The sequence below is a fragment of the Scyliorhinus canicula genome, chromosome 8 (assembly GCF_902713615.1).
Source record: "Scyliorhinus canicula chromosome 8, sScyCan1.1, whole genome shotgun sequence".
NCBI lineage: Eukaryota > Metazoa > Chordata > Chondrichthyes > Carcharhiniformes > Scyliorhinidae > Scyliorhinus > Scyliorhinus canicula.
In genome coordinates, this window is record NC_052153.1 from 77655520 (window position 1) to 77682455 (window position 26936).

The 26936-nt window shown below is 48.1% G+C and overlaps 1 protein-coding gene across 3 annotated transcripts in view; it reads left to right on the forward strand.

Annotated features, from left to right (window-relative positions):
* LOC119970337 (dual specificity protein phosphatase CDC14A-like) overlaps window positions 1-26936 on the forward strand; it is a 166183-nt gene that overhangs the window by 86518 nt on the left and 52729 nt on the right. For all 3 annotated transcript variants that reach the window (XR_005461587.1, XM_038804781.1, XM_038804782.1), the window contains exons 5-10: window positions 12779-12855; window positions 17440-17506; window positions 17949-18011; window positions 18125-18212; window positions 25617-25847; window positions 26449-26587. Coding sequence is in view for 2 of the 3 variants with exons in the window: in XM_038804781.1 (XP_038660709.1) it covers window positions 12779-12855; window positions 17440-17506; window positions 17949-18011; window positions 18125-18212; window positions 25617-25847; window positions 26449-26587 (665 nt within the window). In the remaining variant the exon portion in view is untranslated. The remainder of the gene's footprint in view (window positions 1-12778; window positions 12856-17439; window positions 17507-17948; window positions 18012-18124; window positions 18213-25616; window positions 25848-26448; window positions 26588-26936) is intronic.

A 26936-nucleotide genomic window follows, 5' to 3' on the forward strand; every position in this document is an offset into this window, starting at 1 on the left:
CTAATGTTAAACTTGCTGATGGGTGCGGGGTCGTTTTGTGGTCCCCTGGAGCTAGAAGGCGCCCATAGAGTTCTGCAGTGGAAGCCCAGGCCGAACGAACCGCCCAGGATGGTGCTGGTCCGTTCTCACCGCTTGGTTGACCGGGAGTGCGTGTTGAGGTGGACAAAGAAGGAGAGGAGCAGCAGGTGGGAGAACACGGACGTTTGGATTTTTGAGGACTGGAGCGCAGAGGTGGCGAGGAGAATAGCTGGCTTCAATCGAGCGAAGGGAGTGCTCCACAGGAAGGGGGTGAAGTTTGGCCTTCTACAGCCGGCTCGCCTCTGGGTCACGTACAAGGACCGCCAGCTCTATTTTGACTCTCCGGAGGAGGCCTGGGCTTTTGTCCAGGCAGAGAACTTGGACTCGAACTGAGGACTGGGGGGCTGGGGAAAAATGTACTTTGTTTGGAGGCTTTGCCCTCTTGGGTATCCTTTCGCCTATATTGGCTGTGTTTGCTGATGGTTGTTTCCTGTTTGTTTTCGCTATTTTAGTTATGGTTATTTGGGTTCTTTTGGGGTTTCTTTGGGGCTGTTGGTTATTTATTGTGGCGCTTTTTTTGTTTTTTCCACTGGTGGGTTGGGGAGTAGTTTGGGGTCCCAAAGGGTCATGTGTCTGTCTTTTTCCCACGTGTTGGGTTGAGGGGCGGAGCTCGGGTTGGAAGCGCGGGCTTTCTTCTCGTGCCGGAGGAATTGGGGGCGGGGCCGGCGCTGGTAGGGAGGGATTGGTGACTGTGTTGCATCCGGGGGGGGGGGGGGTGCCGTGGTTATGGGGGGAGTAGCTGGGGTCAGCAAAAGTCAGCTGACTCACGGAAGCATAATGTTGGGGGTAACGCAGCTGGGGGGGGGGCCCTAGCTTGGGGAGTTGGGGGGCGGCCCTAGCTTGGGGAGTTGGGGGGGAGGGGTTTGGGGGGGAGGAGGAGGGGGGGGGGGGGGTGCCGGGCTGTTGCTGCAGGGACTGTGAGGAACTGGATGGTGAAGGGGGGGGGGGGGGTTGGGAGGGGGGTTTGCCAACATGGGGAGCGGGCTTGGGGGGCTCCCTGGGCACGTGGTGGGTTGAGGAAGGGCTATGGCTGATCGGCGTAGAGGGAAGGGGACGGCCCCTCGGGTTCGGTTGGTCACATGGAACGTGAGGGGGCTGAATGGTCCGGTGAAGCGGTCTCGGGTGTTGGCTCACTTGAGGGGGCTGGGAGCGGATGTGGCTATGCTCCAGGAGACGCACCTCAGGGTTACGGATCAGGTGAGGCTAAGAAAAAGTTGGGTGGGACAGATGTTTCACTCTGGGCTTGATGCAAAGAACCGTGGGGTGGCAATTTTGGTGGGTAAGAGCCTGCCGTTCGTCGCGTCCAAAGTGGTGGCGGATAGTGCAGGTCGATATGTGATGGTGAGTAGTTAATGTTTATGCCCCCAACTGGGATGATGCAGGCTTCATGCGGCGTATGCTGGGCCTGATCCCAGACCTGGAGACAGGGGGATTGATTCTGGGTGGGACTTTAACACGGTGCTGGATCCGGCTCTGGACCGCTCGAAGTCTAGGATGGGCAGGAGGCCGGCAGCGGCCTCAGTGCTGAGGGGGTTCATGGATCAGATGGGAGGGGTGGACCCTTGGAGGTTTTTGAAGCTGGGGGGCAGGGAGTTCTCCTTTTTCTCCCATGTTCATAAGACGTACTCCCGGATTGACTTTTTCGCGCTTAACAGGGCGCTGATCCCGAGAGTGGTGGGGGCGGAGTATTCGGCGATAGCCATTTCTGATCATGCTCCACATTTGGTGGAGCTGGGGAAGGATCAGCGCCCGCTGTGGAGGTTGGATGTGGGGCTTTTGGCAGAGGAGGAAGTGTGCGGGCGGATCCGTAGGGGTATAGAGGGGTATCTGGAAACCAATGACAACGGGGAGGTGCAGGTTGGGATGGTTTGGGAAGCGCTAAAGGCAGTAGTTAGAGGGGAGCTGATATCTATTCGGGCGCACGGGGAGAGGGTCAAGAGGGAGAGGCTGGTGGAGGAGATAGTCAGGGTGGATAGGAGATATGCAGACACCCCGGAGGAGGGGCTTCTGAGGGAGCGGCGCAGTCTCCAGGTGGAGTCTGACATTTTAACCACCCGTAAAGCGGAGGCGCAGTGGAGGAGGGCACAGGGGGCGGTGGCCACTGCGCATGAGTACGGGGAGAAGGCAAGTCGGATGTTGGCTCACCAACTCTGGAAGCGGGAGGCAGCTAGAGAAATTGGGGGAGCCACGGATGCAGGTGGGAGCTTAGTGCGGGGTGGATAGGACATCAATGGGGTGTTCAGATCCTTTTATGAGGGGCTGTACCGGGCGGTATCCCCCGGGGAAGCAGGCGGGATGGACCGCTTTTTGGATAAGCTGGAGTTCCCAAGAGTAGGGGATGAGCGGGTGGAAGGTTTGGGGGCCCCAATTGAGTTGGCGGAGCTGGTGGAGGCGTTGGGAAGCACGCAGACAGGGAAAGCACCGGGGCCTGACAGGTTCCCGGTGGAATTTTACAAGAAATTTTCAGATTTGCTAGGCCCACTGCTGGTGAGGACCCTGAATGAGGCCAGGGAGGTGGGGGGCCCTGCCCCCGACGATGTCCAGGGCAATTATCTCTTTGCTCCTGAAGCGGGACAAGGACCCCCTTCAGTGTGGGCCTTATAGGCCGATCTCGCTCCTTAACGTAGATGTCAAGTTGTTGGCAAAGGTGCTGTCCAGGAGGGTGGAGGAGGTGGTCCCGACGGTGATTCATGAGGACCAAACAGGGTTTGTAAAGGGGAGACAATTGAATGCTAATGTGCAGAGGCTCCTGAATGTTGTGATGATGGCGCCGGTGGCTGGGGAGTCAGAAATAGTGGTGTCCATGGATGCGGAGAAAGCTTTTGATAGGGTGGTGTGGAGTTACCTGTGGGAGGTGTTGCGGAGGTTTGGGTTTGGTGAGGGGTTCATTAGCTGGGTGAGGTTGCTGTACAGCTCCCCGGTGGCGAGTGTGGTGACGAATGGGAGGAGGTCAGAGAACTTTCGGCTTTCCAGAGGGACGAGGCAGGGGTGCCCCTTGTCTCCCCTGCTCTTCGCGTTAGCAATTGAGCCCCTGGCCATGGCACTGAGGGACTCGAAGAGTTGGAGGGGGATTGTGCGGGGGGGAGGAGGAGCCCCGGTTTTCGCTGTATGCAGATGATCTGCTGCTGTATGTCACGGACCCGGCTGAGGGGATGCCAGAGGTGCTGAGGATACTTGAGGAGTTTGGGGACTTTTCGTGATATCAACTCAATGTGGGGAAAAGTGAGCTGTTTGTCCTGCACCCGAGGGTGTCAGGAGAGGGAGATAGGAGAACTCCCGTTGAGGAGGGCTGAGAGGAGCTTTAGGTATCTTGGGGTCCACGTGGCTAGGACCTGGGGGGCTATGCATAGGCTTAACGTTTCGCGGCTGGTGGGGCAGATGGAGGAGGAGTTCAGGAGGTGGGATGCGCTGCCGTTCTCGCTGGCGGGCAGGGTCCAGTCGGTTAAAATGACGGTGCTCCCGAGGTTTTTATTTCTTTTCCAGTGCCTACCCATATTGATCCCGAAGGCTTTTTTCAGAAGGGTGAATAAGTTGATTCTGGGGTTTGTGTGGGCACGGAAGGCCCCGAGAGTCAGGAGGGTATATTTGGAGCGGAGAAGGGAGGTAGGGGGCCTGGCGCTGCCCACCTGTGTGGATATTATTGGGCGGCGAACGTGGTGATGATTCGCAGGTGGGTGACGGAAGGGGAGGGTGACGCATAGAAGAGACTGGAGGTAGCGTCCTGTGTGGGTACGAGTCTGGAGGCTTTGGTGACGGCCCCACTTCCACTCTCCCCGGCAAAGTACTCCACGAGTCCGGTGGTGGTTGCGTCCCTCAAAATCTGGGGACAGTGGAGGCGGCATAGGGGGGAAGTGAAGGCCTCAGTTTGGGCCCCGATACGGGGCAATCACTGTTTTGCGCCAGGGAGAACAGGTGGGGGATTTGGGAGTTGGCACAGGGCAGGCATCAGACAGTTTGGGGACCTCTTCTTGGATGGCGCCAAGGGGGGTGCAGGACAGGGTGCTTTCGGGGTCGGGGAAGGGAAGATCTTGGCTATCTACCAACTGATGCAGGAGGAGGAGGAGGCCTCCGTAGAAGAGCTCAAAGCGAAATGGGAGGAAGAGCTAGGGGAAGAGATTGAGGATGGGACGTGGTCGGACGCCCTGGAGAGGGTGAATTCTTCCTCCTCTTGCGCATGGCTCAGCCTAATTCAGCTGAAGGTGCTGCACAGGGCTCACATGACGGGGGCAAGGATGAGCAGGTTTTTCGGAGGGGAAGACAGGTGTGGGAGCTGTTCGGGTGGCCCGGCAAACCACACCCATATGTTTTGGGCATGTCCGGCCCTGGAGGGGTTTTGGAAGGGGGTGGCGGGGATTTTGTCGGAAGTGGTTGGGTCTAGGGTCAGGCCGGGCTGGGGGCTCGCGATCTTTGGGGTAGCTTCGGAGCCGGGAGTGCAGGAGGCGAGAGAGGCCGGCATTCTGGCCTTTGCGTCTCTAGTAGCCCGGCGCAGGATTCTGTTACAGTGGAGAGATACGCGGCCCCCGAGTTCGGAGACCTGGGTCAACGACATGGCTGGGTTCATCAAGTTGGAGAGGATGAAGTTTGCCCTGAGGAAGTCGGTACAGGGGTTCTTTCGGCAGTGGCAGCCCTTTCTCGATTTCCTGGCGAAGGGGTAGAGAGTGGTCTGTCTCGGCAGCAACCGGGGGGGGGGTTTGGGATGTTTGGGAGGTTTGTTTTTGTGGCGGTGGATTTGTTATGTTATTTTCTTTTGTTATTTTCTTCTTGTATTATTTGTTATTTATTTTGGGGGGGGAGAGTTCTTTTCTTGTTTTGGTGTGGAAACACGCCTTGTTTGTTTTAAATTGCAGGGAGAAAATTTGTTATTGTTATTAAAAAACTTGAATAAATATTATTTTAAAAAATATATATATTCAAAACCAGTAAAGGAATTATGGCATGTGGAGATAGTGCAAGAATATAGGGTTGAAGTGGAAAATCAGTTTTGATCTTGTGGAAAGGATGAGCATGCGCAAAGAACCAAATTGCCTACTCCCATTTCTCAGATTATTTGAGGGGAGGAAGACTGGGATTGAGAACTATTTTAACAGTTTAAAAACACTGAGCCACAAGAGAAATTAAACAGCAGTGATTGGTGATGAATTCAGATGGAAGCTGTTTGCAAAATTATTTTCCTGGATCAGATTCTATTTTGACATGAGTTTGTAAAGCACTGGAACCTTTTTGATTACGTATCACATGGTATGACTTTGTCGGTATGATAAGTGCAGCAATCTGCAATTTGAGTCATCCGTGTAATGTGCACAGAAAGATTCACCACTTTCCCGAAAATAATGAAGGAGCTTGTAATTGTGTAGCACCTTTCACAATTTCAGAATATCCAAAATTGTTTTACAGTTAATGTACTTGGTTGAAATGCAAGAAATATAGCTGCCAATTTGCATGCAGCAAATTGTAATAAATTGAAACAAAATGCTGCGGATGCTGAAAATCTGAAATTCAAACAATGTTGCTGGAAAAACTCAGCAGCAGCATCTGTGGAGAGAGAAACTGAGTTTATGCTTCAAATAAAATGCCTCCCCTTTGGAACACTTAAGTGGCCAGTTAAACAGATAATCCTTTAGTGGCATTGGTTGACGAATGCATATTGGCCAGGACACTGGGAAAAGCTCACCTCTGAATTCTCTCCTGTTTAATCAGATTAGTTTAGGATAAAGCTTTAACACCTTGGCTAATCTGCAGATCTAAAGGCTGGCAGACAGTTGAAAGCCCGTGACCTGTCTTTTTTTAAAGATGCTGTGCTCATGCAGTATTTAGTAAGTATGGAAAAATTATTACAGAAGATGAAAATTATAGGATTCACCCCCTCGAGCCTGCTCCACTAATCAATACAATCATGGCTGATCTCAATTTAGCCTCAACTCCACTTTCCTGCCCTTTTTCCATAACCCTTCAACCTATTACTAATTAAAAATCTATCTGTATATCTCTAATTTACTCAATGTCCCTGCATCCACTGCATTCTAGTGTAGTGAATTCCACAGATTCACGACCCTTTGGTAGAAGTAATTTCTCCTTACCTCAGTTTTAAATCTGCTGCCCCGAAGACTAAAACTATGACCCCTCGTTCTAGATTGCCCCACAAGAGGAAACATCCGCTCTATGTCTACTTGGTCAATACAGTTTATCATCTTATATACCTTAATTAGATCTCATCATTCTTCTAAACTCGCGAGTATAGGCTTAACTGCTCAATCTCTCTTCATAAAACCAATTCCACATCTCTAAAATCAATCTAGTGAACCTCTTCTGAACTGCCTCTAATGCAGCTACAACCCTCCTCAAGTAAGGGGACCAAAGCTGTACATGGTACTCCATGTGTGGTCTCACCAATGCTTTGTACAGTTGCAGCAATGCTTCCCTACTTTTGTACACGCTCCCTTTTGCCTTAAATGCCAAAATTCTGTTTGCATTCCTTGTTACCTGCTGTACCTGCACACCAGTTTTCTACGATTCATGCAAGAGGACATCCAAAGCACTCTGAAGTTAGTCTGCATTTACTTTATAGCTTGCCTTTTCTTTTCTTTAAATATTTTTATTCTCCTTTTTTCACACTTTTTCATCCAAATTTACACCCACCAACAAACAATCAACGGTAACAAATACAATGTCAAGCCCCTGGTCAGCAATCCATTCATTCCACCAACTCCCAAACAACCCTCAACATTTCAAATACAAACATCAAAGAAAAGGAATCAGCCCATACGTAGTAACCAACAACATATACAGTCCAACCCCCCCCCCCCCCCCACCTAATGTTCAATTCATCCAATTCTTGAAAATGCATAATAAACAAAAGTCTATGAATTGTAGAACCCTTCCATCCTTCCCCTCAACTCCAACTTCACTTTCTCGAGTGTTACGAACTCCAGCAGATCTCACTTTCCCCCCCCCTTCCACCCCAACATGACCCGCCTTCGGACTATCAACAAGGCGAAGGCTAAGACATCTGCCTCTGCACCCGCTTCCTACGCCGACTGACCCGACACCCTGAATATGCCTTCAAGGAGACCAGGTTTGAGTTTCACATGCACCACCTATGAGATTACCCTGAAGACCTCCCTTCAATTCCCCTCCAGTTTTGGACAGGACCAAAACATATGAATGTGATTTGCGGGGCCTCCCTTGCAAAACTCACAAACATCCTCTACCCCTCAAAAGAGTCGGCTCATCCTCGTCTTTGTGAGGTGCGCCCTATACACCACACCATCTTCAACTGTATCAGCCCCGACCTCGTGCATAAAGTTGAAGCATTCACCCTCTGGAGCACCCCACACCACAACTCTTCCTCCATGCCCTCTCTGAACTCTTCCTCCCACTTTGCCTTAATCCCCTCCAAAGATACCTTCTCTTCTCCCAGAATCACTCCATAAATCACTGACACCACCCCCCTCTACACTTCCCCTATCGTCAGCACCTCTTCCAAAAGTGTGGGGGCTGGCGCCACCGGAAAGCTCTGTATCTCCTTCCTAGCGAAATCTCGGACCTGCATATACTTAAACATTTCCCCCTGCCCCAACCCATATTTTGCCCCCAGCTCCTTCAGTCCCACAAACCGGTCCCCCAAAAACACGTTCTTTAGTGCTCTACCTCCTCTCTCCTCCCATCTCCGAAAACTCCCATCCCATTTCCCTGGTTCAAATCTGTGATACCCTGAATCAGCATTTCCCTTGACACCGCCCCCAGTCTAAAGTGCTGGCGCAATTGCCGACAGATTTGCAATATCGCTACTACCACCGGACTCCCCGAATGTTTCCCTGTGGCCATCGGGAGCTGCGCTGTTGCCCCAATCCCCTGCACAAACTCCCTTTCATTCTAACCCACCTTCTCGTTGCCCAGTAGTAATGCAGTAAATTTGGGAGACCCAATCCCCCCGACTGCCGTCCTCTCTGAAACAGCACCTTCCTAATCCTGGCCACCTTTCCCCGCTCCTCCAACCCGCACTCCCCATATAAACGAGGTAATCATCTTTTCAACATCCTAAGGAAGAACGGCATGCACTGAAAAATGAATACAAACCGCGGCAACGCGTTCATTTTAACTGCCTGCACACGACCCGCCAGTGACACAGGGAGACCATCCCACCTTGCCAAGTCTGCTTTCACCCTCCCCTATAGAGGCCCACCCCCCCCAATCCCGTGCCAACTGCACCCCCAGGTATCACAAAATATTCATTTTTGTCTAAATTTAGCTTATACCCCGAAAAAGACCCAAATATCTGGAGCAGTTCCAATATACCACCCATCGACTCACTCGGCTTTGATACGTACAATAGCAAGTCGTCCACATTCAAAGAATACCCCCCCCCCCAAACCCCGGCACTATCTCTCTCCACACCTCCGAACTCTTCAACGTGATGGCCAACGTTTCGATCGCAGGTGCCAACAACAGGGGTGACATAGGGCATCCCTGCCTGGTCCCACGGTGCAGAGCAAAATATCCCAAATTCATGTTATTTGTGCAGACACTCTCCCTCGGCTCCTTGTACAGCAGTCTTGCCGAATCCACAAATCGTGACCCAAACCCAAACCCAAACCGCTCGGTCAAATGCATTCTCAGCATCCAACACAACTATCACCTTCGTCTCCCTCCCCTCTGCCAGTGCCTAAACCACGTTCAATACCTTCCTAATGTTCGAGAAAAGAGCTGCCTCTCCTTAACAAACTCCATCTGATCTTCCCCTATCACCTTCGAGAGACACTCCCCCAACCAACCCGCCAATACCTTAGCCAGCACCTTTGCATCCACATTCAAAAGGGATAGGGGCCTATACGACCCACACTCTGTCGGATCCTTATCCTTCTTGAGCAACAGGCAGGTCGATGCCGGCCCCAAAGTCTGTGGCAACACCCTATCGCCTCCTCAAACATCTCCACCATGAGCGGCGCCAACTTATCCCTAAATTTCGTATCGTACTCCACCGGAAACCCATACAGCCCTGCTACCTTCCCCGACTGCATCCTCCCAATCGTGTCCTTTATCTCCTGCTCCTCTATTGCCCCCTCCAATATGACTATCCTCCTGCCCCAACCTCAGGTATTCCAAACCATCCAGGAATTCTTGCATCTCCCGATCCTCCCCTGGTGGCACGGCCTATACAAGCTCTCGCAGAGCTCCTCAAACACCCTATTAATCTGGTCTGGAGCCACCACCAACTTCCCTGCCCTATCCCGCACCTGGACGATTTCCCTCGCCGCTGCCACCCTCCGAAGTCGCCCTGCGAACATGCGCCCTGCCTTCTCCCCAAACTTGTAGACCGCCCCTCACCTGCCTCTTTTTTTTTCTTTTAAAATTTTTTTTGAGTACCCAATTATTTATTTTTTTCCAATTAAGGGGCAATTTAGCGTGGCCAATCCACCTAACTTGCACATCTTTGGGTTGTGGGGGTGAAATCTACACAGACATGGAGAGAATGTGCAAACTCCACTCGGACGGTGACCCAGGGCCAGCATTTAAACCTGGGTCCTCGGCGCCGTAGTCCCAGTGCTAACCACTGTGCCACATGCTGCCCTACGCCCACCTCAGTTGGCGCACTGCCTTCCTTTTGGACAGCCGGTCATAGCTCGCCTGCTGCTCCTTCCTCTTTTCCAACAGCGCTGGTTCCCTGTCTTCTATAAAGCTCCTGTCTACCTCCAACATTTATTATCCTTTGCCGCTCCACCCTCTCCTTATCCACCTTTGCCATGAACTAGATCACCTCCTGCCTCTCATCACCTTTTAAAGTTTCTCATACCACCGCCTGTGAAACCTCCCCTGTACAAGTAAACCCCACATACTCAATTATTTTCTCAATCTTCTCACACAACTTTCAGTCCCCCAACAGCCCCACATCAATCTCCACCACGGCCTCTGTACTGCTCCCTTCTCCAACACCATATCCACCCAATGTGGTGCATAATCCAATAGCGCAATTGCCGAATATTCCAACCCCCTGACCGCTGGAAGAATCACTATATTGATTGGTAACAGTTTATGGACACCACAAATTACTCTCGGGTTGGTCTGGTTAGCACAGAGATTTGCTTCTTGTGGGTTTGGGCGAGTTATACTACAGGTTGGAAATGTTTAATTTGAGGAGATGTGATTATAGCAACTTTAGGGCTGACCAATTCCCTTTTGGAGCAGTATTTGCCGAGTGTTTGATAAGTTAGAATCTTGATCACTCTTAAGGAAGCATTAAGTTTGGTGTTGAATATTCGTGGCTTGGGGAGTGACGATGATTCTCGCGACTTCATTTGTCTGAGGTGCTGTCTTTCAGATGAGACATTGAACTGAGGCCCCTTTTATGGCACTAAAGTTATCCTATTATCTAATAATTAACCCTCCATCAAAGACACAAAAAAATGAATTATCTGAGCATTATTACTTAGCTCTTTGTTGGAGCCAGCTGTATGCAAATTAGCTGCTGTGTTTCCCCCATTACAGCAGGAACTAGATTTCAAAAGTGCTTCATTAGAGATATTGTGGTCATGAAGGGTGTTTTATTAACGCAAGCCTCTTTGATTCTTTAATGTTTATATTCATAGAGCATGTGGTAAAATGTTTGTTAATTGCCAGTGAATTTCTGTATTTTGCATTGGGTGATTTAAAGCCAACATTTTTTTTAAGTAGCCTGTGCTAATCACACATTGTCATTTTTGTTTTGTTCTGTATTCCGTTTAGCAGAACTAAGCACTTTAATGAGATTAAGCAGTATCATACCTGGTTGGAACAATCAATATATTCCATTTACATTTCTATAAGAAATAATTCGACTAAAATGTCTTTATTTTAGCATGAACATGCCTTCAACGACTTGAACAATCTTTGGTGTGGAATGTAATCAAAAGAAAAAATGTACAGTGCTGTGCTCTTTATTTTTGTTTTAATTTAAATCTATATTTTGGTGCACTGTACCGTTAAAATCTGTCAACATTAAGAGGGCATGGTGGAGCAGCGGTTAGCACTGCTGCCTCACGGCGCCAAGGGCCCGGGTTCAATCCCAGCCCCAGGTCACTGTCCGTGTGGAGTTTGCCCATTCTCCCCATGTCTGTGTGGGTCTCACCCCCATAACCCAAAGTGTGCAGGGAAGGTGAATTGGCCACGCTAAATTGCCCCTTAATTGGAAAAAAGAAGAATTTGACACTCTAAATTGATAAAATAAAAACTGTCAACATTTGTGCTGGATACTGAGATCGAATGGTGTGCATATCTGGCAGAGGGGACACACTACAGAAGGAAAAGATTTCATAGATTTCATAGATTTTACAGTGCAGAAGGAAGCCATTCAGCACATCGAGTCTGCACCTGCTCTTGGAAAGAGCACCCTACCCAAGCCCATACCTCGACCCTATCCCCATAACCCAGTAACCCCATCTAACACGAAGGGCAATTTAGCATGGCCAATCCACCTAACCCGCATATCTTTGGACTGTGGAAGGAAACTGGAGCACCCGGAGGAAACCCACGCACACACTGGGAGAACGTGCAGACTCCGCACAGACAGTGACCCAAGCCGGGATTCGAACCTGGAGCTGTGAAGCATTTGTGCTAACCACTATGCTACCGTGCTCCCCTAGGAGCAAGAAAAGGAGACCGACTGCACCCCAGTACCAAGTAAATAGTTCCTAGAACATTTTGGCTGTATTTTTTATATTGCCACTAGATTTAATGCATAGAGAATAAATCATGATTGACCATGTATTATGATATTAGAGTGTAACTCCAAAGCTGGTTTTATTCCTTGCGATCTGTGATGTAGGTGGGAATAATAATCTTTTATGCATATTCCCAATTTTTGTTTTGGAGAAATGGACATTGTATTTCACACTTGGTGTTGCATAATGATTGCTTTTCATGTTGCAACATATTCTGATGATATGAGTTTTCCCGATGGGTTTACCTGGGATTTCTGGAAGTTGTGCTATTTCTGATCAATCTTATTTTGAAGATACAAAGGACTGTTACGCATGTATTATGAAAACTCCAAAGTATATCATGGAGTTTTACCTGACCTAAAACTTTTAATAGATTTTGGTTATGGGGAGCACAAGGGCCTACTTTCCAGGTGTTACGCAACAGAGACCTTAAAGTATTTTTGAACAAAACGATGTTTATTCTATGAATTCAGTTAACATTTCATAAACACACACTAACATTTTATCAATTACCAACACAACTGCCCCCCACAGATACAGTACTCTATGTAACCCTTAATAACTTTCCTAACAAAAGCCATAAACCAATCACACTTTTTAACAAAGCAGTAGGTATAAATTCTTTACACAAGCCAGTTATCACTTTAAATTATCAAGTGATCTGGACATCTTTCAACATAGAGAGAGACAAAATGACCTTCCTTGTCTGAATTCAGCTTTCAACTGCCTAAAACAAAAGTAAAACACAAAGCCGCAAACAGCTTCCAGCTCGAAACGAAAGTAAAAGCCAGAGACACAACTCAGCTCCACCCACACAATGACATCACTGCAGCTATTTGATAAACAGCCTTTTCTTAAAGGTACACTCCCATGTCCCATGACACATGTTAGGAGATTGGAGTTACGACTTGGTGCATCATATAACAGTATATTACAATTAACTTTGTTATTACAGTGCTGCAGTAGGATTCTTAAAAACGTTTCAAGTTCAATCTTGTTTCTTCCAGGTAATTTATTTGAAAAAATCTCCAGAAGAAACCTACAGACTGTTGGTGGGGGGGAATAACACATACCAACCTTTTAGGTAACACTTTTTAAAATGTCCTTTCCTGTCATTACTATTGAGTAGCTTGTAGGCCTAATCAGGACAATGCATGGAATCATCTCCAAATTGGATGCTGGAAGTTTAACAGTGTGTGTTGCTAAACTCTGACATGCTTGTTTACTGTCACTGTATTCTCACCATAAAAGTCTTGTGGCGCAGTGAGAGTATCCCTGTCTCTGAGACAGAAGCTCCGGGTTTGAGTTCCACCCCAGGAATTTATACGTTCATAACACGGTTAAGCAGGTTGTGTGTCAACCTGCAAATCTTCCCAAAATGCCAATGGCTGGCAGTATGAGTGGGAGAGACTCTTGGTCAGCCACCAATGGTGTGGCATGGCACCCCTCAAACTCTAAACCCCTGGGAGTTATTGGCTATGGAAGCAGGTGAAAGTCAACCGTAGTCACCACTAGGAGCGGGAAGAGAATTGAAAATGAAATATTCTCACTAATACCAAGGAAGAAGTGAGATGGATAGCTGGTGCGGTTTCCTCCAATAGCTCATTGAGATTGGCCCCATATGATGCTAACCTTTTTGTTATTTGGGCTTTAAAAGCTGAGTCGATGTGTAGAAGCAAGGAGGACATTGAAACCTTCACACTAATGACTGCTGGGTAAATGCTATTTAGTTTGCCTGCATCCCAAGATAGCTGGTGCATCTCTCAACAAGCTACTTTTATCCTCCTAATAGGTATCCTGCTGACTCTGATGAGAAAGTTTGGCGCGATTCAGCAGACTTCAGTTGAAGTCCACTGACCTGCTATTCAATGGCACTATGCCGTTTCATTTTGGTTTCGGGAAGATACTCTCCGCCGAAGCCACACTTAAGAGGGATTTCCTGCTGGTGAGAAAGTCTCCTTTCAGATCGGGGAGCCATTATGACCATGTGCCCCGATCTCTCTCTTTCTCTCCTCCCCATTAGACTCATTTTAAATATGCAGACTGGATCTCGCCCAGCGAGAGCGGGATACAGATAGCGACGCCTCATGAGATTCCATTGAATCCCTCGGGAGACATTTCGAGCGTTGCAAATCTCACAAGAAGCCTCTCGCGAGATTCAACAGCCTCGTCCTGACACGCAGTTGGGTGAAACAAGACGTTTGAATTGCACCCGTTGTTTCCTTTGTAATTTAGACTCGGGACGTGGGCAGGATTTTGTGTCAAGACATCAGATTAAATGGAAATCCCGACCCTGCGCTGCGTGAAACAATTATCCTGCAGTGATAATATCCAAATTAGCCATTTGGGGATCAAGGGCAGGCTTGGTCCAATTAATAATAATAATCTTTATTGTCACAAGTAGGCTTACATTAACACGGCAATGAAGTTACTGTGAAAAGCCCCTAGTTGCCACATTCCGGCACCTGTTCATATATGGAAGGTGAATTCAGAATGTCCAAATCTAACAGCATGTCTTTTGAGACTTGTGGGAGGAAACTGGAGCACCCGGAGGAAACCCATGCAGACACTGGGAGAATGTGCAGACTGCACAGACAGAGTCGGGAATCGAACCCGAGACCCTGGCGCTGTGAAGCAACAATGCTAACCACTGTGCTGCTCACCGTGCTAGCCATGATGGCTGGGGTCTCCATCCTGATGAGTGCTATCCGCAACATCTAAAACTTTTAAACTAATAAAATGGCCACAGGCTCCAGGCTTGTAGGTATATAAGTGGTGAGGGCCCCAAAACCAGCCTGAAGTGCTGCGTTCCCACTCCCCAATCCATGGTCTACTACTGGGGAGCCGCATCCAGGCAGGTGGCCATGTTCCCGATGCCATCGGCGACCCACAGGCTGACTACAAAAATTCCAGTCAATTCCTGACCATTGACCTTTTACTTGCCCTAATTGGCTGCCACCACGTACTTGCTGCAGTCATTCCAGGAACCAGACAGAGGCCTTTGTGTGGTTCTCAAGCTTCAGCTCACCATTGCTGAAGGTCATGCATGCAATGTTTAGGCAAGCACATTACCGAATCTCCTTCACCACTAATAACATTAATCAGGCTGAGAGAACCAGAGGCTTCATGTGTTTTGCTGAATGAGAGAGCCAGAGGCTTCACGCTATTACTGAATTCCCCAAAGTTCAAGGTGTGATAGATTGCACGCATGTGGCTATCAAAGCTACATCGGGCCAGCCAGAGGCATTTGTCAGCTATAAATATGTTCATTCCATCAATGTTGAACTTGTTGGTGACCATTGTCAAAGGATCAGGCAGGTTTGTGCTGTCTTGGGGGATAGTCAGGGCTCTTACATCCTTGGGCACTCCCAGGTGCCACAGATGTTCTATCCACCAGAGCCTTTGGGAAGTTGGCATCTTGGAGACTAGGGATAGCTGCTAAAGGGATGGCTCAGGAGTCCGGTGATAAATCCACTGATGGAGGCAGAGATGCATAACAATATTACAATGAGAGCTTCACATTCACCAGGGCTGTCACTGGGCAGACCGCTCAAAATGTGAATTTGATGATTGGATGTTGCAGGCAGCTCTCTGCAATATTCTCTGGCTTGTGTCTCGTTCATCGTTGTGGCCTGCTGCACTTTGCACAACCTGGCATTCTAGAGAAGGGGCGGCCCTCCCTGACAGCCTTTCCACCTCGCAGGATATACCAAGTCCTGCAAGGCGTCGGAAGCAGAATCCTGCCCAAAAGGGGCTGGTAGGTTTTAAACCTGCGTAGATGAGCTTACCCAGGAACAGCCAGCCTCCTGAGATCTAGCAACCTCCCCATGAGACTGCAGCCGGTTGCCGTTTAGTACTGGTCCACACAAACGTGGGTCAGGCGGAACAGCATCCGGGGGATCTCCCAGACCATTGGAGGCCCCTGGGCATCCAGGGATAGTGCAGCATGGGTCTCTGACCCTCTCCCTGGAATGCAGGCACCTTGGCACTGCCTAGCTTGCATTTTGGCACTGCCAAGGGGCCTGGGTGGTACTCGCAAGCTGGCAGGTGTACTGCCAGGGTGGCACTGCCACGGGTCAGGTCCGAGGGTGCCATGTCCATGAAATGAGGGTATGGAGGGTGGGGAGAGGAGGGCAGTTAGGTAAGGGCCTCTTGGATTACGGGTGGGAGTTGCCTGAAGAGGGGAGGCCCTCCAGGGACCCCATAACCTGATGTCTTCACTTTTGCGGGGGAGGGAATGGGTAGTAGTGCCCATGGGTGTGGGGGACCCACAAGCTCGCTTAGAGATTGGAACCCCCTTTCAAAATGGCAGCTGGATCTGAGTTCACCTGCCCAGTGCTGAAAAAGTGTGGGCTAAACCGGTGAGAAACTCCCCAGGGCCCAAAAAAGTGACTGTGTTGTTTGATAGAGGTGGGGAACTCGCTGGTAGGAAAACCCCTGCAAAATGAACTTAGAAATTTTTCTCATAAATTCTGCCTGTTATTTCATCCCTGACAAGGATCCTGAATGAGACACTGCTGGCACAATAATCCATAGAATTAAAAATCATGTTATCGCCCTCCTACTGCTCTGCTGCTTCAGTGTCTGCTATGGATACTGCCGTCTAAAGGGTGTTAACAGCGAACGTGGATTTCTCATGAAGTCACCACCAACCTAATGCCAGCATGCCTTTAAATGTCTTCACAAGATGGCGCCAGAGCATAGCGACTCTCTGGGAGCTCCACTAACTGATCCACTTTTTACTTATCTTACAATCGTTCTAATCTTTTAAAATTTAATTCTAAGACATTGTGTACCTTGTGTTGCCCTATTATGTATTTTCTTTTATTTCCTTTTCTTTTCATGTACTTAATGATCTGTTGAGCTGCTCGCAGAAACATACTTTTCACTGTACCTCGGTACACGTGACAATAAATAAAATCCAAATCCAAAATGTTTGGTAATGACCCACTTCCAATTCAGGGCCTAACCCCGCACCCGTCCTCTGCACCCAGTCGGGCACGGAAAACCCCATCCCAGGGCTGGCCAACACTTGATTCACCGTGGGAGCAGGAGTGGGTGGGCCATGCATTTCCAGTTCCGCTTGCCTCGCTCGCCAGAAGCCATAATATCCAGCCCATTCTGTGCACTTTTGATCTCTGTATTTAAGGAAAGATATATTTGTATTGGAAAGACATCAGAGATTTACTAGATTCATCCGATGAGAAGGTTGTCCTGTTATGAGCAGCTGTGTAAATTGGGCCTATACTTTCTCTAGGTTAGGAAGAATGAATGCTGGTCATTGACATGGTAGATACTGAGACATTGTTTCTCCTAGCAAGGGAATCTGGAATAAAGAGGCAGTCTTGGGATAAGGGACCAATTATTTAGGACTGAGAGGAGGAGAAATTTCTTCATAGGGATGTGAAGGTTTGGAATTCTTTCCCCCGAGGGTTGTCAGTGCGTCATTGTTGAATACATAACTTTTGATATTTTAGGGAATCCAGGGACGGGGGAGCAAGCGGAGATGAGGCCGAAGATCGGCCATGAAATTGAATAGTGAAACAGGTCTGAAGGGCTGTATGGTCTGTTCCTGTCCAACTTTCTTCTATTTTATGTTCTTGGATATTTTGTATAATAGAAAATACAATTCTTCATTTTATGACAAATGTAAAACTTCTTATTGCAGGGATGCTTCATTTGGCACGTGCACATATAACCTAACAGTTCTGGACTGTTTACATGCAGTTAGTAAGGTAAAGTGATACTGTAACCATTAGCATTTCCTGGCATTTGTGCGTGTTCGATGATGTGGCTTAATAATACTCCTGTTAAAAGTTTTGTAGAATATACTGTCAGTTCTTGTTTATGCATGTGTGCAATTTCATAATTTGAATGGGAGGCCACAAGAATCACCCAGAAACAGAAACCTGTCATCCCATTATCCCCTCCCCATTTCAGCATTTAAGAGACATTTGAATGATTCCAAGGATTTGCCGCTATTATGTTGCCAAGAGTTTATTTCTGGTGTTAACTATTCTTGGTCTAAACTTAAAATTGGTCCATTTGTGCCAGCGTTTATTTTGTAGTAGTGACTTTACTTGAAATAGTACTTTGGACTCGCCTCTTCCTCTAGTGACTATTTTCTTCATAATCTTGTTGGTTACTAAGCATAATTCTTAATCGTTTGATTTGTAGGCCCTACAGTATGAATTCTTCAATTTTAATACATTTGATGTAGATGAATATGAACATTATGAGGTTAGTGTTTCTAGATCGATAAAAGACGGCATTTTCAAAACAAATTTTCTGAATACTTAAATATTCTTCAAGATTGACGGACACCTATGAATAAATGAACACTTTGTTTGCAGAGGGCAGAAAATGGTGATTTTAACTGGATAATCCCCAGCAAATTCTTGGCCTTTAGTGGACCACATCCAAAGAGCAAAATAGAAAATGGTGGGTATTCAATTGTGAATTAATTTTTGGATCTGTGAATGTGTTGCTTTATCTTTTCAGTTCTTCACTTGGGATATGCATTTAATAGTTGCAATGGTGTCTACAAATTGTAAAATGCCATGAAAGTGATTTGTTTGGATTTTATTTGGTGTACTCCCAGGAAGCAGCTGAGTCACATAGTATAGGTGCATTTAAGGGGAAGATGAATAAGTGCACAAGGAAGAAGGGACTCAAACGATATGTTGATGGACAGGCTCCAACATGGACCAATTGGGCTGAATGGATTGTTTATTTACGATAAATACTTTACAATAAATAAAATCTTCAATGTTACCAACACGCGTGCTCCCTGCTAGCCCTACATCCCTCTGCCCAGCTCACCCAAAACCCGAGTTTTCATATCCTATCCAGCACGATAAACTGCTCAGCAACCACCCTTGTCCATTTATACCGACATCAAATTTCAAATTCTTAGCCCCATGTCTCAAATCTCTCCCTACATTGTGTTTTAATCGTCTCCCTGGCAGCCTCCTCCCCTACCCCCACGATCTCTCTATTCCTCTGACTTTCCTTCAGTGCACCAGTAGCAGTGGTGCTTTTAGCCACAGAGTCCACCCTGGAATTTGCTCCCAAAGCTTTGCCCTGCTTTTTACATTGGGTGGGATTCTCCGGTCTCCAATGCCGAAATCAAGTTCGGCGATCGGCCGGAGAATTCCTGTAGGCGCCGAAATAGAGGGCGGCGCTGCTTTTGCAATACTCCGTCCCCTCCAAAACGGCATACTCGAGTACGCCACATGCCCTATGGATGGCCTCAGGGCGTCACCCGAGGCCCTCTCCGATGTTCGGAGTTCCTAACAGCGTGGGTCTCTCATGCTATTTATTTGGCTGCGGCGTGAGTACGGCATTGCCACGGTCGGGAGGGGGTGGGGGGGGGGGGGGGGGGGTGTGGAGGGGGAAGAGGGTGGAGAAAGTGGACGGGGTGGGGGGGCACGGACCCGGCAATCATCCGGCTGTATCGCAGCTGGAGCCGGGTGCTCTACGCCGAGTGCCTGCTAGTCCCCCATCAGACAGGGGATCGGTAGCCCTTTTGCGCCGTTGTTTCGCTCATAACGCCGGCGTTAGCACTTAGTCTCAGAATCAAAATATCCATCTCCTTATTCTTTAAAATACACCCCTGTGACCAAGCTTTTTGCAACTCCTCTAATAATACTTTTATAAAAACTCACAACTCATTGAAAAAAAAAGTCCCCAAGTGCTTCAATGTTAAAAGGTCCAGAATATTGGTGTAATTTAACCATTGCACAGATTTGAGCATGCAGGTTAAATAGCAAGAGAGGCCAAAATCGAGATTCCAGCCAGGTGAGAAGAGAATTCCTTTGCTATCTAACCAACCTGCTTCCGAGTTCCAATCGCTGCCAAATATGGCGAGTGTATTATTAACCCTGATCTCCATTCATTTCTATCTCATTGGTGAGATTGAAGTCGAATGTACCGGCCTCCCGGGAATTAACCGGGAGATCAAGCGGGTGTCGTTTAGTACTTTTTAATTATGTGAAGCTGGTGCAATGGCTGCTATGGGGATTTGAGGTGGTGAGTTACCATTTCCATTTTCTGGCATGCAGCTCAAAGGCACGAGAGCTACCGTTCAAGGTCAGGTGTTGCCCCTGGGCCTGGTGGGACGGGGGTGTTGAGTCGAGGTGCTCATCGTCAGTGAGGCCTTCAAGCCATCTTTAAATATTGTGGATACTAATAATGGGCAAATTCCCGTACCAGCCTCCCCGACCAGGCACCGGAATGAGGTGACTAGGGGCTTTTCACAGTAACTTCCTTGCAGCTTAATTGTGACAAATTATTATTATTATTATTATTATTATTATTATTATTATTATTATTATTCAATGCAATTGCTGCCTATCTGTCCCACCAATTCTTGCGTCTATGCTGAAGGTCACTTTAACTCCCTTTGACTGTGAGCGGCCTCTAGCTTCTCAGCTAAAAGTATTGGCAATGAGGAATTGTCCTTCTTAGTTTTAAGAGCACTTCACAGCTGCAGGTTGTGTTTGCTGCTTGCTCCTGTTGGTGGCTGCAAATGCCTGGAGGCTGCTGTTGCTGTTTCCTTTTTCTGTAGCCGGAAAGAAGGACAGTTGTTTAAGATGCACCGGGCTCAGGTGGACGTGCGAGTCCAGAGGCAATCCGGTTTGAAGCAAGAAGACCTGGTGCGTGACATTGATCTAAATGGGCCACCTGATGACTCTGTTGAAGAAATGTTTTTGCAGATTGCTGCTGCTTTTATTGCTGGTGTGGTGAGAGCTGCATGTCACCGCAGAATAAACACGCTGGAAGTCAAGGATGTTTAACTGCACCTTGAGCGCTAGTGGAATATGTGGGTGCCAGAATTTGATTTCCGGTGAGATTGGGCCGTGTGGATGGGCCTACACAGCTGTGGCTCTTGGACAAAGAATGGCACTGATATGTGGAACAAATCACATATTGATGGACAGATCATTTCCTCAACAAAGTTCTGGACATGTTAACACAATCTCAGGGTTATTCTCTGTTTCTGCTGAGGAACTTGTGAGGGATGATACCATGTGTTTGTTGTTTTTTTTTGTGAAAATGGTACCAACATGGAACGTTGATGTTTCCTTGTTGTTTAATGGTTAGTGTGATATGTGGAATGTTACATAGTTATCAGCACCGTGGAGGCAGCAGCCAACAATCAAACACACAGGAGCTCGGCTTCAGCACTGGGGACATCCTCGCGATCAAATGGTAAGTGTGTGGATCTGGTGAGGGTACCTGAGCACTGTCTCCCTGATGTTCCCAGCAGGCTTCGGGGGTCTAGGAGCTCCTGCTGTAGCTGAGTGTGAGCGTGAGGAGTGGGGATTTCCAGCACAACTTGCTCGATGGATGGCATTAGTGAAAGCAGGTTACATAAGGGTGGGAGGCAGCTTGGGGGATTTGAAAGTCCCGGATGGAAGCCCGAATTGATGGTCGATCTCTGTCCTTCTCCAATTCCTTAGAGATGTAATAATACGGCTGGTGCTGTCGGTCCGCAGAGTCTGTCCTTGCGATGCTGGTGGCAGCCAAAGTGGCAGCCCCAACGTCGGCTGGAGGCGGTACCCCATGTGCAGAGGGCTGCCGTGCACCCTGAAGACCCAGCCACCCATCAGGCCAAAGTATGCAGGCATCGTTGGTCTTTCGAGGAGATGACAGACAGCATATGCTGCAGTAGACTCTGTCTCAACAAAGAGACGGTGCGGCACCTGTGCCCCATATTCGCTGACGTGTCACCCTGTGGAGGAGGAGGAGGACACCTGTTCTTACTGGCCTGAATGTCACCACAGCCCTGAACTTCTATGCAACTGGGTCATTCCAGGGTTCAAGCGGGGACTGTGCAGCATTTCTCAAGCAATAGCCCACAAGTGCATCCACGAGGTCACTGATGCCCTGTGTGCCTGGGCATCAGGCTTTATCAACTTTGAGCTGGACCAGGCCCATCAAGATGCCAAGCTGCATGATTTTCTGCCATCATCAGACAGCCTCAGATCCAGGCGGTAATTGATGGCACGCATATTGCCTTGCACACTCTGGGGCATCAGTGAGTGCCCTTCATTTACAAGAAGGGGTTCAATTCTCTGAATGTTCAACTCATGTGCCACCACTTCTGGATCATGTTCATGTGTGCTCGCTTCAGGGTGTGTGCATGTCAGCTGCATCCCGGGACACTCGGTGAGATCCCCAACCAATTCGGGGACCACTGTAGGTTGATGGGTTGGCTTTTGGGGGATGAGGGATACCCACAGTGGTCCTGGCTGATGATGCCACTGCGGAAGCTGGAGATCGAGGTGGAGACCCGATACAACAGAGCCAATGCTGCCACCCATGCCGTCCTTGAGCGGTGCGTCAGACTGCTAAAAATGAGGTTCAGATGCCTGGAGGTCTCGGGTGGTGCACCGCAGTACACCCAAGAGGGTCATCCATTTTGTGGTGGTCTGCTGTGCCCTACACAATCTGGCATTGTTCTACCCTCCCACCATCAACATGACTCCAGGGTGATGGCCTGTGTCAACACTGCCAGCGGGTCACTATACAAGGAAATTATCGGGTGTAACAAGTTTTAATTATGAATGTTTGACATTTCCATTCCCACTAGCTACAGATGGTGCCCCCCAATGCCCGATCAGTGCTAATCTCTGGTCTACTGCTACGTCTAGGTGTTCAGGGGATCTGGGCGTCGCTGGCTGAGCTAGTATTTATTACACATCTCTAATGGCCCTTGAACTGAGTGGCTTGGTAGGTCATTTTAGAGGGTGCCAATACCACAAGCCACCGCCTCCTTGTGTATCTCCAGGATGCACATTAGAGGTGGAGGCGGCCTGCTGCTGTTTGCATCCTGTGGTTTTTGATTCCCTTGGCGGATGTCCTCTTGCGGGCCTGGAGCCGGAGGGCCCCTCCTGTTGTCCTTGAGATGTGCCAGTGTCGGGAGGTTTTCTTCGGAAGAACTAGAGACCACAGTAAACTCCTTGGTGGCAGACCCTGTGTTCACCTCTAGCGCTTCCTCCAGCCTGATGGTGCCTGTAAGTTCTTGAGGGTATCCATAGGCTGGAGGGGCAGTCCTGGCGGTCCCCATTGCTTATACATGTTGTCGATGCCCTCAGCGATGGTTCTCGGTGACTGGTCCATGCTCTGCAGCACCTCGACTATGCCCAACTGTGTCTGGGACATGTCCTTCAGCGACTGGGACGTGATGTTTTTTTTAATAAATTTAGATTACCCAATTATTTTTTCCAATTAAGGGGCAATTTAGCGTGGCCAATCCACCTACTCTGTACATTTTTGGGTTGTGGGGGCGAAACCCACGCAGACACGGGGCGAACGTGCAAACTCCACACGGACAGTGACCCAGAGCCGGGATCGAACCTGGGACCTCAGCGCCGTGAGGCGGTTGAGCTAACCACTAGGCCACCGTGCTGCCCTCGGGACGTGATGTTGAGCCACTCGGCCATGGTCGTAACATACTGAGCCATGCCTTGTGCACCAGCACGCAAGACATGGAGGTTGTGCAGACTATCCACTGCAGTCGCCACGCATGGTCTTGGTGCCACGCATTGTCAGTTCCTGAGCCTGCAGCCTGAGAGATTCATTGGAATGTCGCTGACATCCCCTCCTGAGTATCACGGCTGAACCCGGGATGGCCGCCCATCAGATGGAGATCCTGCGAGACAATGGACATGTGGCCAGTGAGAGGGGAGGATCATTTTGTCTGACATGAACAACTCACTTGGGGACAGGCCATCTGGGAGAAGGGGTGAATCCTCACCTCTGCGGTGCAGGCCAACCTCACTCGTCAATGAGTGGTGTCTCCTCTGTCAACCCCGCTATCTCCAGGGCCTCGTTCCTCATAAGGGAGTGAGGATGAGGATCTCTAAAACTCTGCCCTCGTCTTGGCACTTTCCCCACTTATTATGGGCTATCTTCTCCTGCGGGGACAAAGAGGGCATTGTGAGCCACACACTTGATGGGTCAGGGGGTCTACTGCAGGTGGCATGTGTGGGCACCGCACCTGGACATGAAGGGATTGCGCTAGTGGGTGCCAGTTGGTTTTGAACAGCAAACACGAAGATCTGATGTGGGTCGGGTGCGAGGTGTCAGCCAATGATTTGTGTGAGGCAGGGGTTTGGGAATTTGAGCGGTGGCAGACGGAACTGATGGTGGGAGAGAGGTGGTAACACCCTTGTAGCTCGGTGGAGGTTGTTGGACTTCTTCCGACATTGCTACCCAAACTGATGCCCGCTGCCACTACCTTCCAGGCAATGTTGGTGACCCTGCTGCTGGTCCTCCAACCCCTTTGGGGAACACTGTGTCCAGTTTCGCATCAACGGCATTGAGAAGCCTGGCTAGGTCAGCATCCCCAAAGTGAGGAGCAGGTCTGCATGCTGCCATGCTTATGCGTTGTCTGGGAGTGAGTGGTGAGGGGGAGTTTAAAATCAACTCCCTCTTCCTGTTGCCATTTATCCATCTAGATTTCTTTCCAGTAACCTTTCCCTCTTATGCTCTGCTCCTGTATTGGAGCAGCGAGTCTCAGTTCAAATTTGGGCTGAAAGAACCTCATTTGTCCAATGAGGCAGCTCTAGCTACTGAGGTGAATAATGAAGGCAGCATCTACTCCCTTCCAAAAAGCTACTGCTGAGATTCCAGCTGTTGTCTTTAAAACACGTGTAGCGCCTATCCAAATAAATATGATCATATGCTAGTACACAGTGTATCTGTTGCATCATATGGCTACAGTATCAGCTGATCTTGTATTCAGAACGTTGATTCTTCGCCCAGCACTTCTGTCCATCCCACCAATTTTAAACATCGGAAAGAAAGTGCCATTTAATAAATCCACACACTAAGGCTAGAGACCAGTAAATCAGCTAGGTTTCCCACTCCTAATCACTACTTAATGATTCCTGTGTGGAAGTAAATTTATGTGGGCCTTGTGTGAGATCAATCAATCCCCGCTCTGTAGTCCTTGGTGATTAATGGTAAATGATGCCAAGTTACAAATGAATGCTGGTTACCGTGTGAAAGATTTTGAAGGTTTCTTGGTATTCATGGAACAATACCCATGCTAACCATCAATACCTGAAAGCAAGATGGATATTTTTAAAACTAGATGATCTTTGAACTTTAACCATGCTGTATCCCAATTCTACCTCTACCTATTTGCTGCTGAAATCCTCATCTGTGTCTTTGTCACTTCCAGACTTGACCAATCCAATGCTCTCCTGGTTAGCCTCCCCATCATCATCTGCAAACATCAGCCCTCCCAAAACTCTGCATCCTGTTCAAAAATATCAAAAATACCAAACTTAACACACCCATCATCCCTGTCCTCAATAATTGCATTGGCTGTTAATTCCGCAACACTTTAAATTTGAAAATGTCATCTTCGTGCTTAGATTGCTTCACTGCCGTGACTCTGTAATAATCTCTGCCAGTCCTGCAGTCACTCTGCCTGTGAGCTCTTGATTCCTTGATCCCGGCCTCTTAACCCAGCATCGATTGTTGCCTTGACCCCAGGTTGTCGAATTCCAATCCTAAACCATTTTGCGCACCCCCCCCCCCCCCCCCCCCCCTACCACCTTAAAACGTTAATAATTCTATGTGAAATGTCAAATATTACAATTTACTTTGTAAAGAAACAATTTGCCAATGAAGGCAACACATGTAAGTCAGAAAGCCTGTGAAAAGAGTAAAACAAATTAATATTTTCGGGCGTGAACTTCAGCAGAACTCAGACCTGCCGTGTATTTTCAGCAGGCTTTGGTCTGAGGTATTGAGTATGAAACTGTGCTAAATGTTGGAAACAAACTCATGACTAACTTTTCTTTCACTCCTCTCTTTTTGAATCAGGATACCCTCTGCACGCTCCAGAGGCCTATTTCCAGTACTTCCGCAAGCACAATGTCACCACAATTATCCGTTTAAACAAGAAAATGTATGATGCCAAACGATTCACAGATGCTCGTTTTGAACATTTTGATCTCTTCTTTGTGGATGGAAGTACGCCCAGTGATGCGATAGTCAAAAGATTCCTGAACATCTGTGAAAATGCCGAGGGCGTCGTTGCCGTGCACTGTAAAGGTACTGGTTGATGATTTACATTTGCAGTATTGACGTTGACAGCACTAGTGTTATCAGAGTGGTAGAGCTAAAAAGGAAAAATGTGGAAACATCTTTTTTTTTAAATTACAAAATACAAATGTCGACTAGTCAGCATCTGGATTGAAGGTTCCTACCTAAGTCTGCCTTTATCTTTTAGAAATGGAATGGAAATGAATCACATTTTCTGTTCCTGACTTCTAAATTATACAGAGATTGTATTCTGTCCTGGAAATTCAATATTTGGAATTTTAAACCGGTACTTAGTAGCAGCAGGTTTCCAACTTTTAATTCAAGTATTCTGGGTTCCTGCTGGTACAATTCTGGGGTGGGAGGGGGTGGGGGGGTTGGAGGGGGAGGGAGGTAGGTGAAGAGGATGAAACTTAGTTGCTTCCAGGCATAGGATTTCTATTCTATCCTCCAGTTTTTAAGGGAAATACTGGAATATTCAGTTTTGTTTATTGAATTATGCATTCTTTTTGTTGTCCAGTGAATTCCTTTTTGGCATAGTTCTGTATATTTTACCACATTTTAAAATTGTCAGATATGACTGTAATGACTGTACTTTTTCTTCTAAATTTAGCTGGCTTAGGCCGAACTGGTACTCTAATAGCATGTTATATCATGAAACACTACAAACTAACAGCTGCGGAAGCCATTGCCTGGATCAGAATATGTAGACCAGGATCAGTTATAGGACCCCAGCAGCACTTTTTAGAAGAGTGAGTATCTTGCCATACTTAATAAAAATATCGGGAAGAGATGTTAACCTGAAATATGAACTACATCCTGCTTCACTGCAGGAACAATACATTGGTACGTAGTCAATGACAATTTTACATCAGCTATGTATTGGGGTCTGAGAGTTGTGCATTTGGTACTGAAACCCAAATTGTGACCACAAGCTGCCTGAGCGAGATGACAAGCCAATTGATGGTGTGTTTGTGAGCAAAGTTAAATGCACTTCTGGAGGGAGGAGGGGAAAATTGCACTTCTGGAGGGAGGAGGGGAAAATTAAAGAGCAGATCAAAAGCCACTGATCTGTTCTTGCACACTGCCAAGTATCTCTTG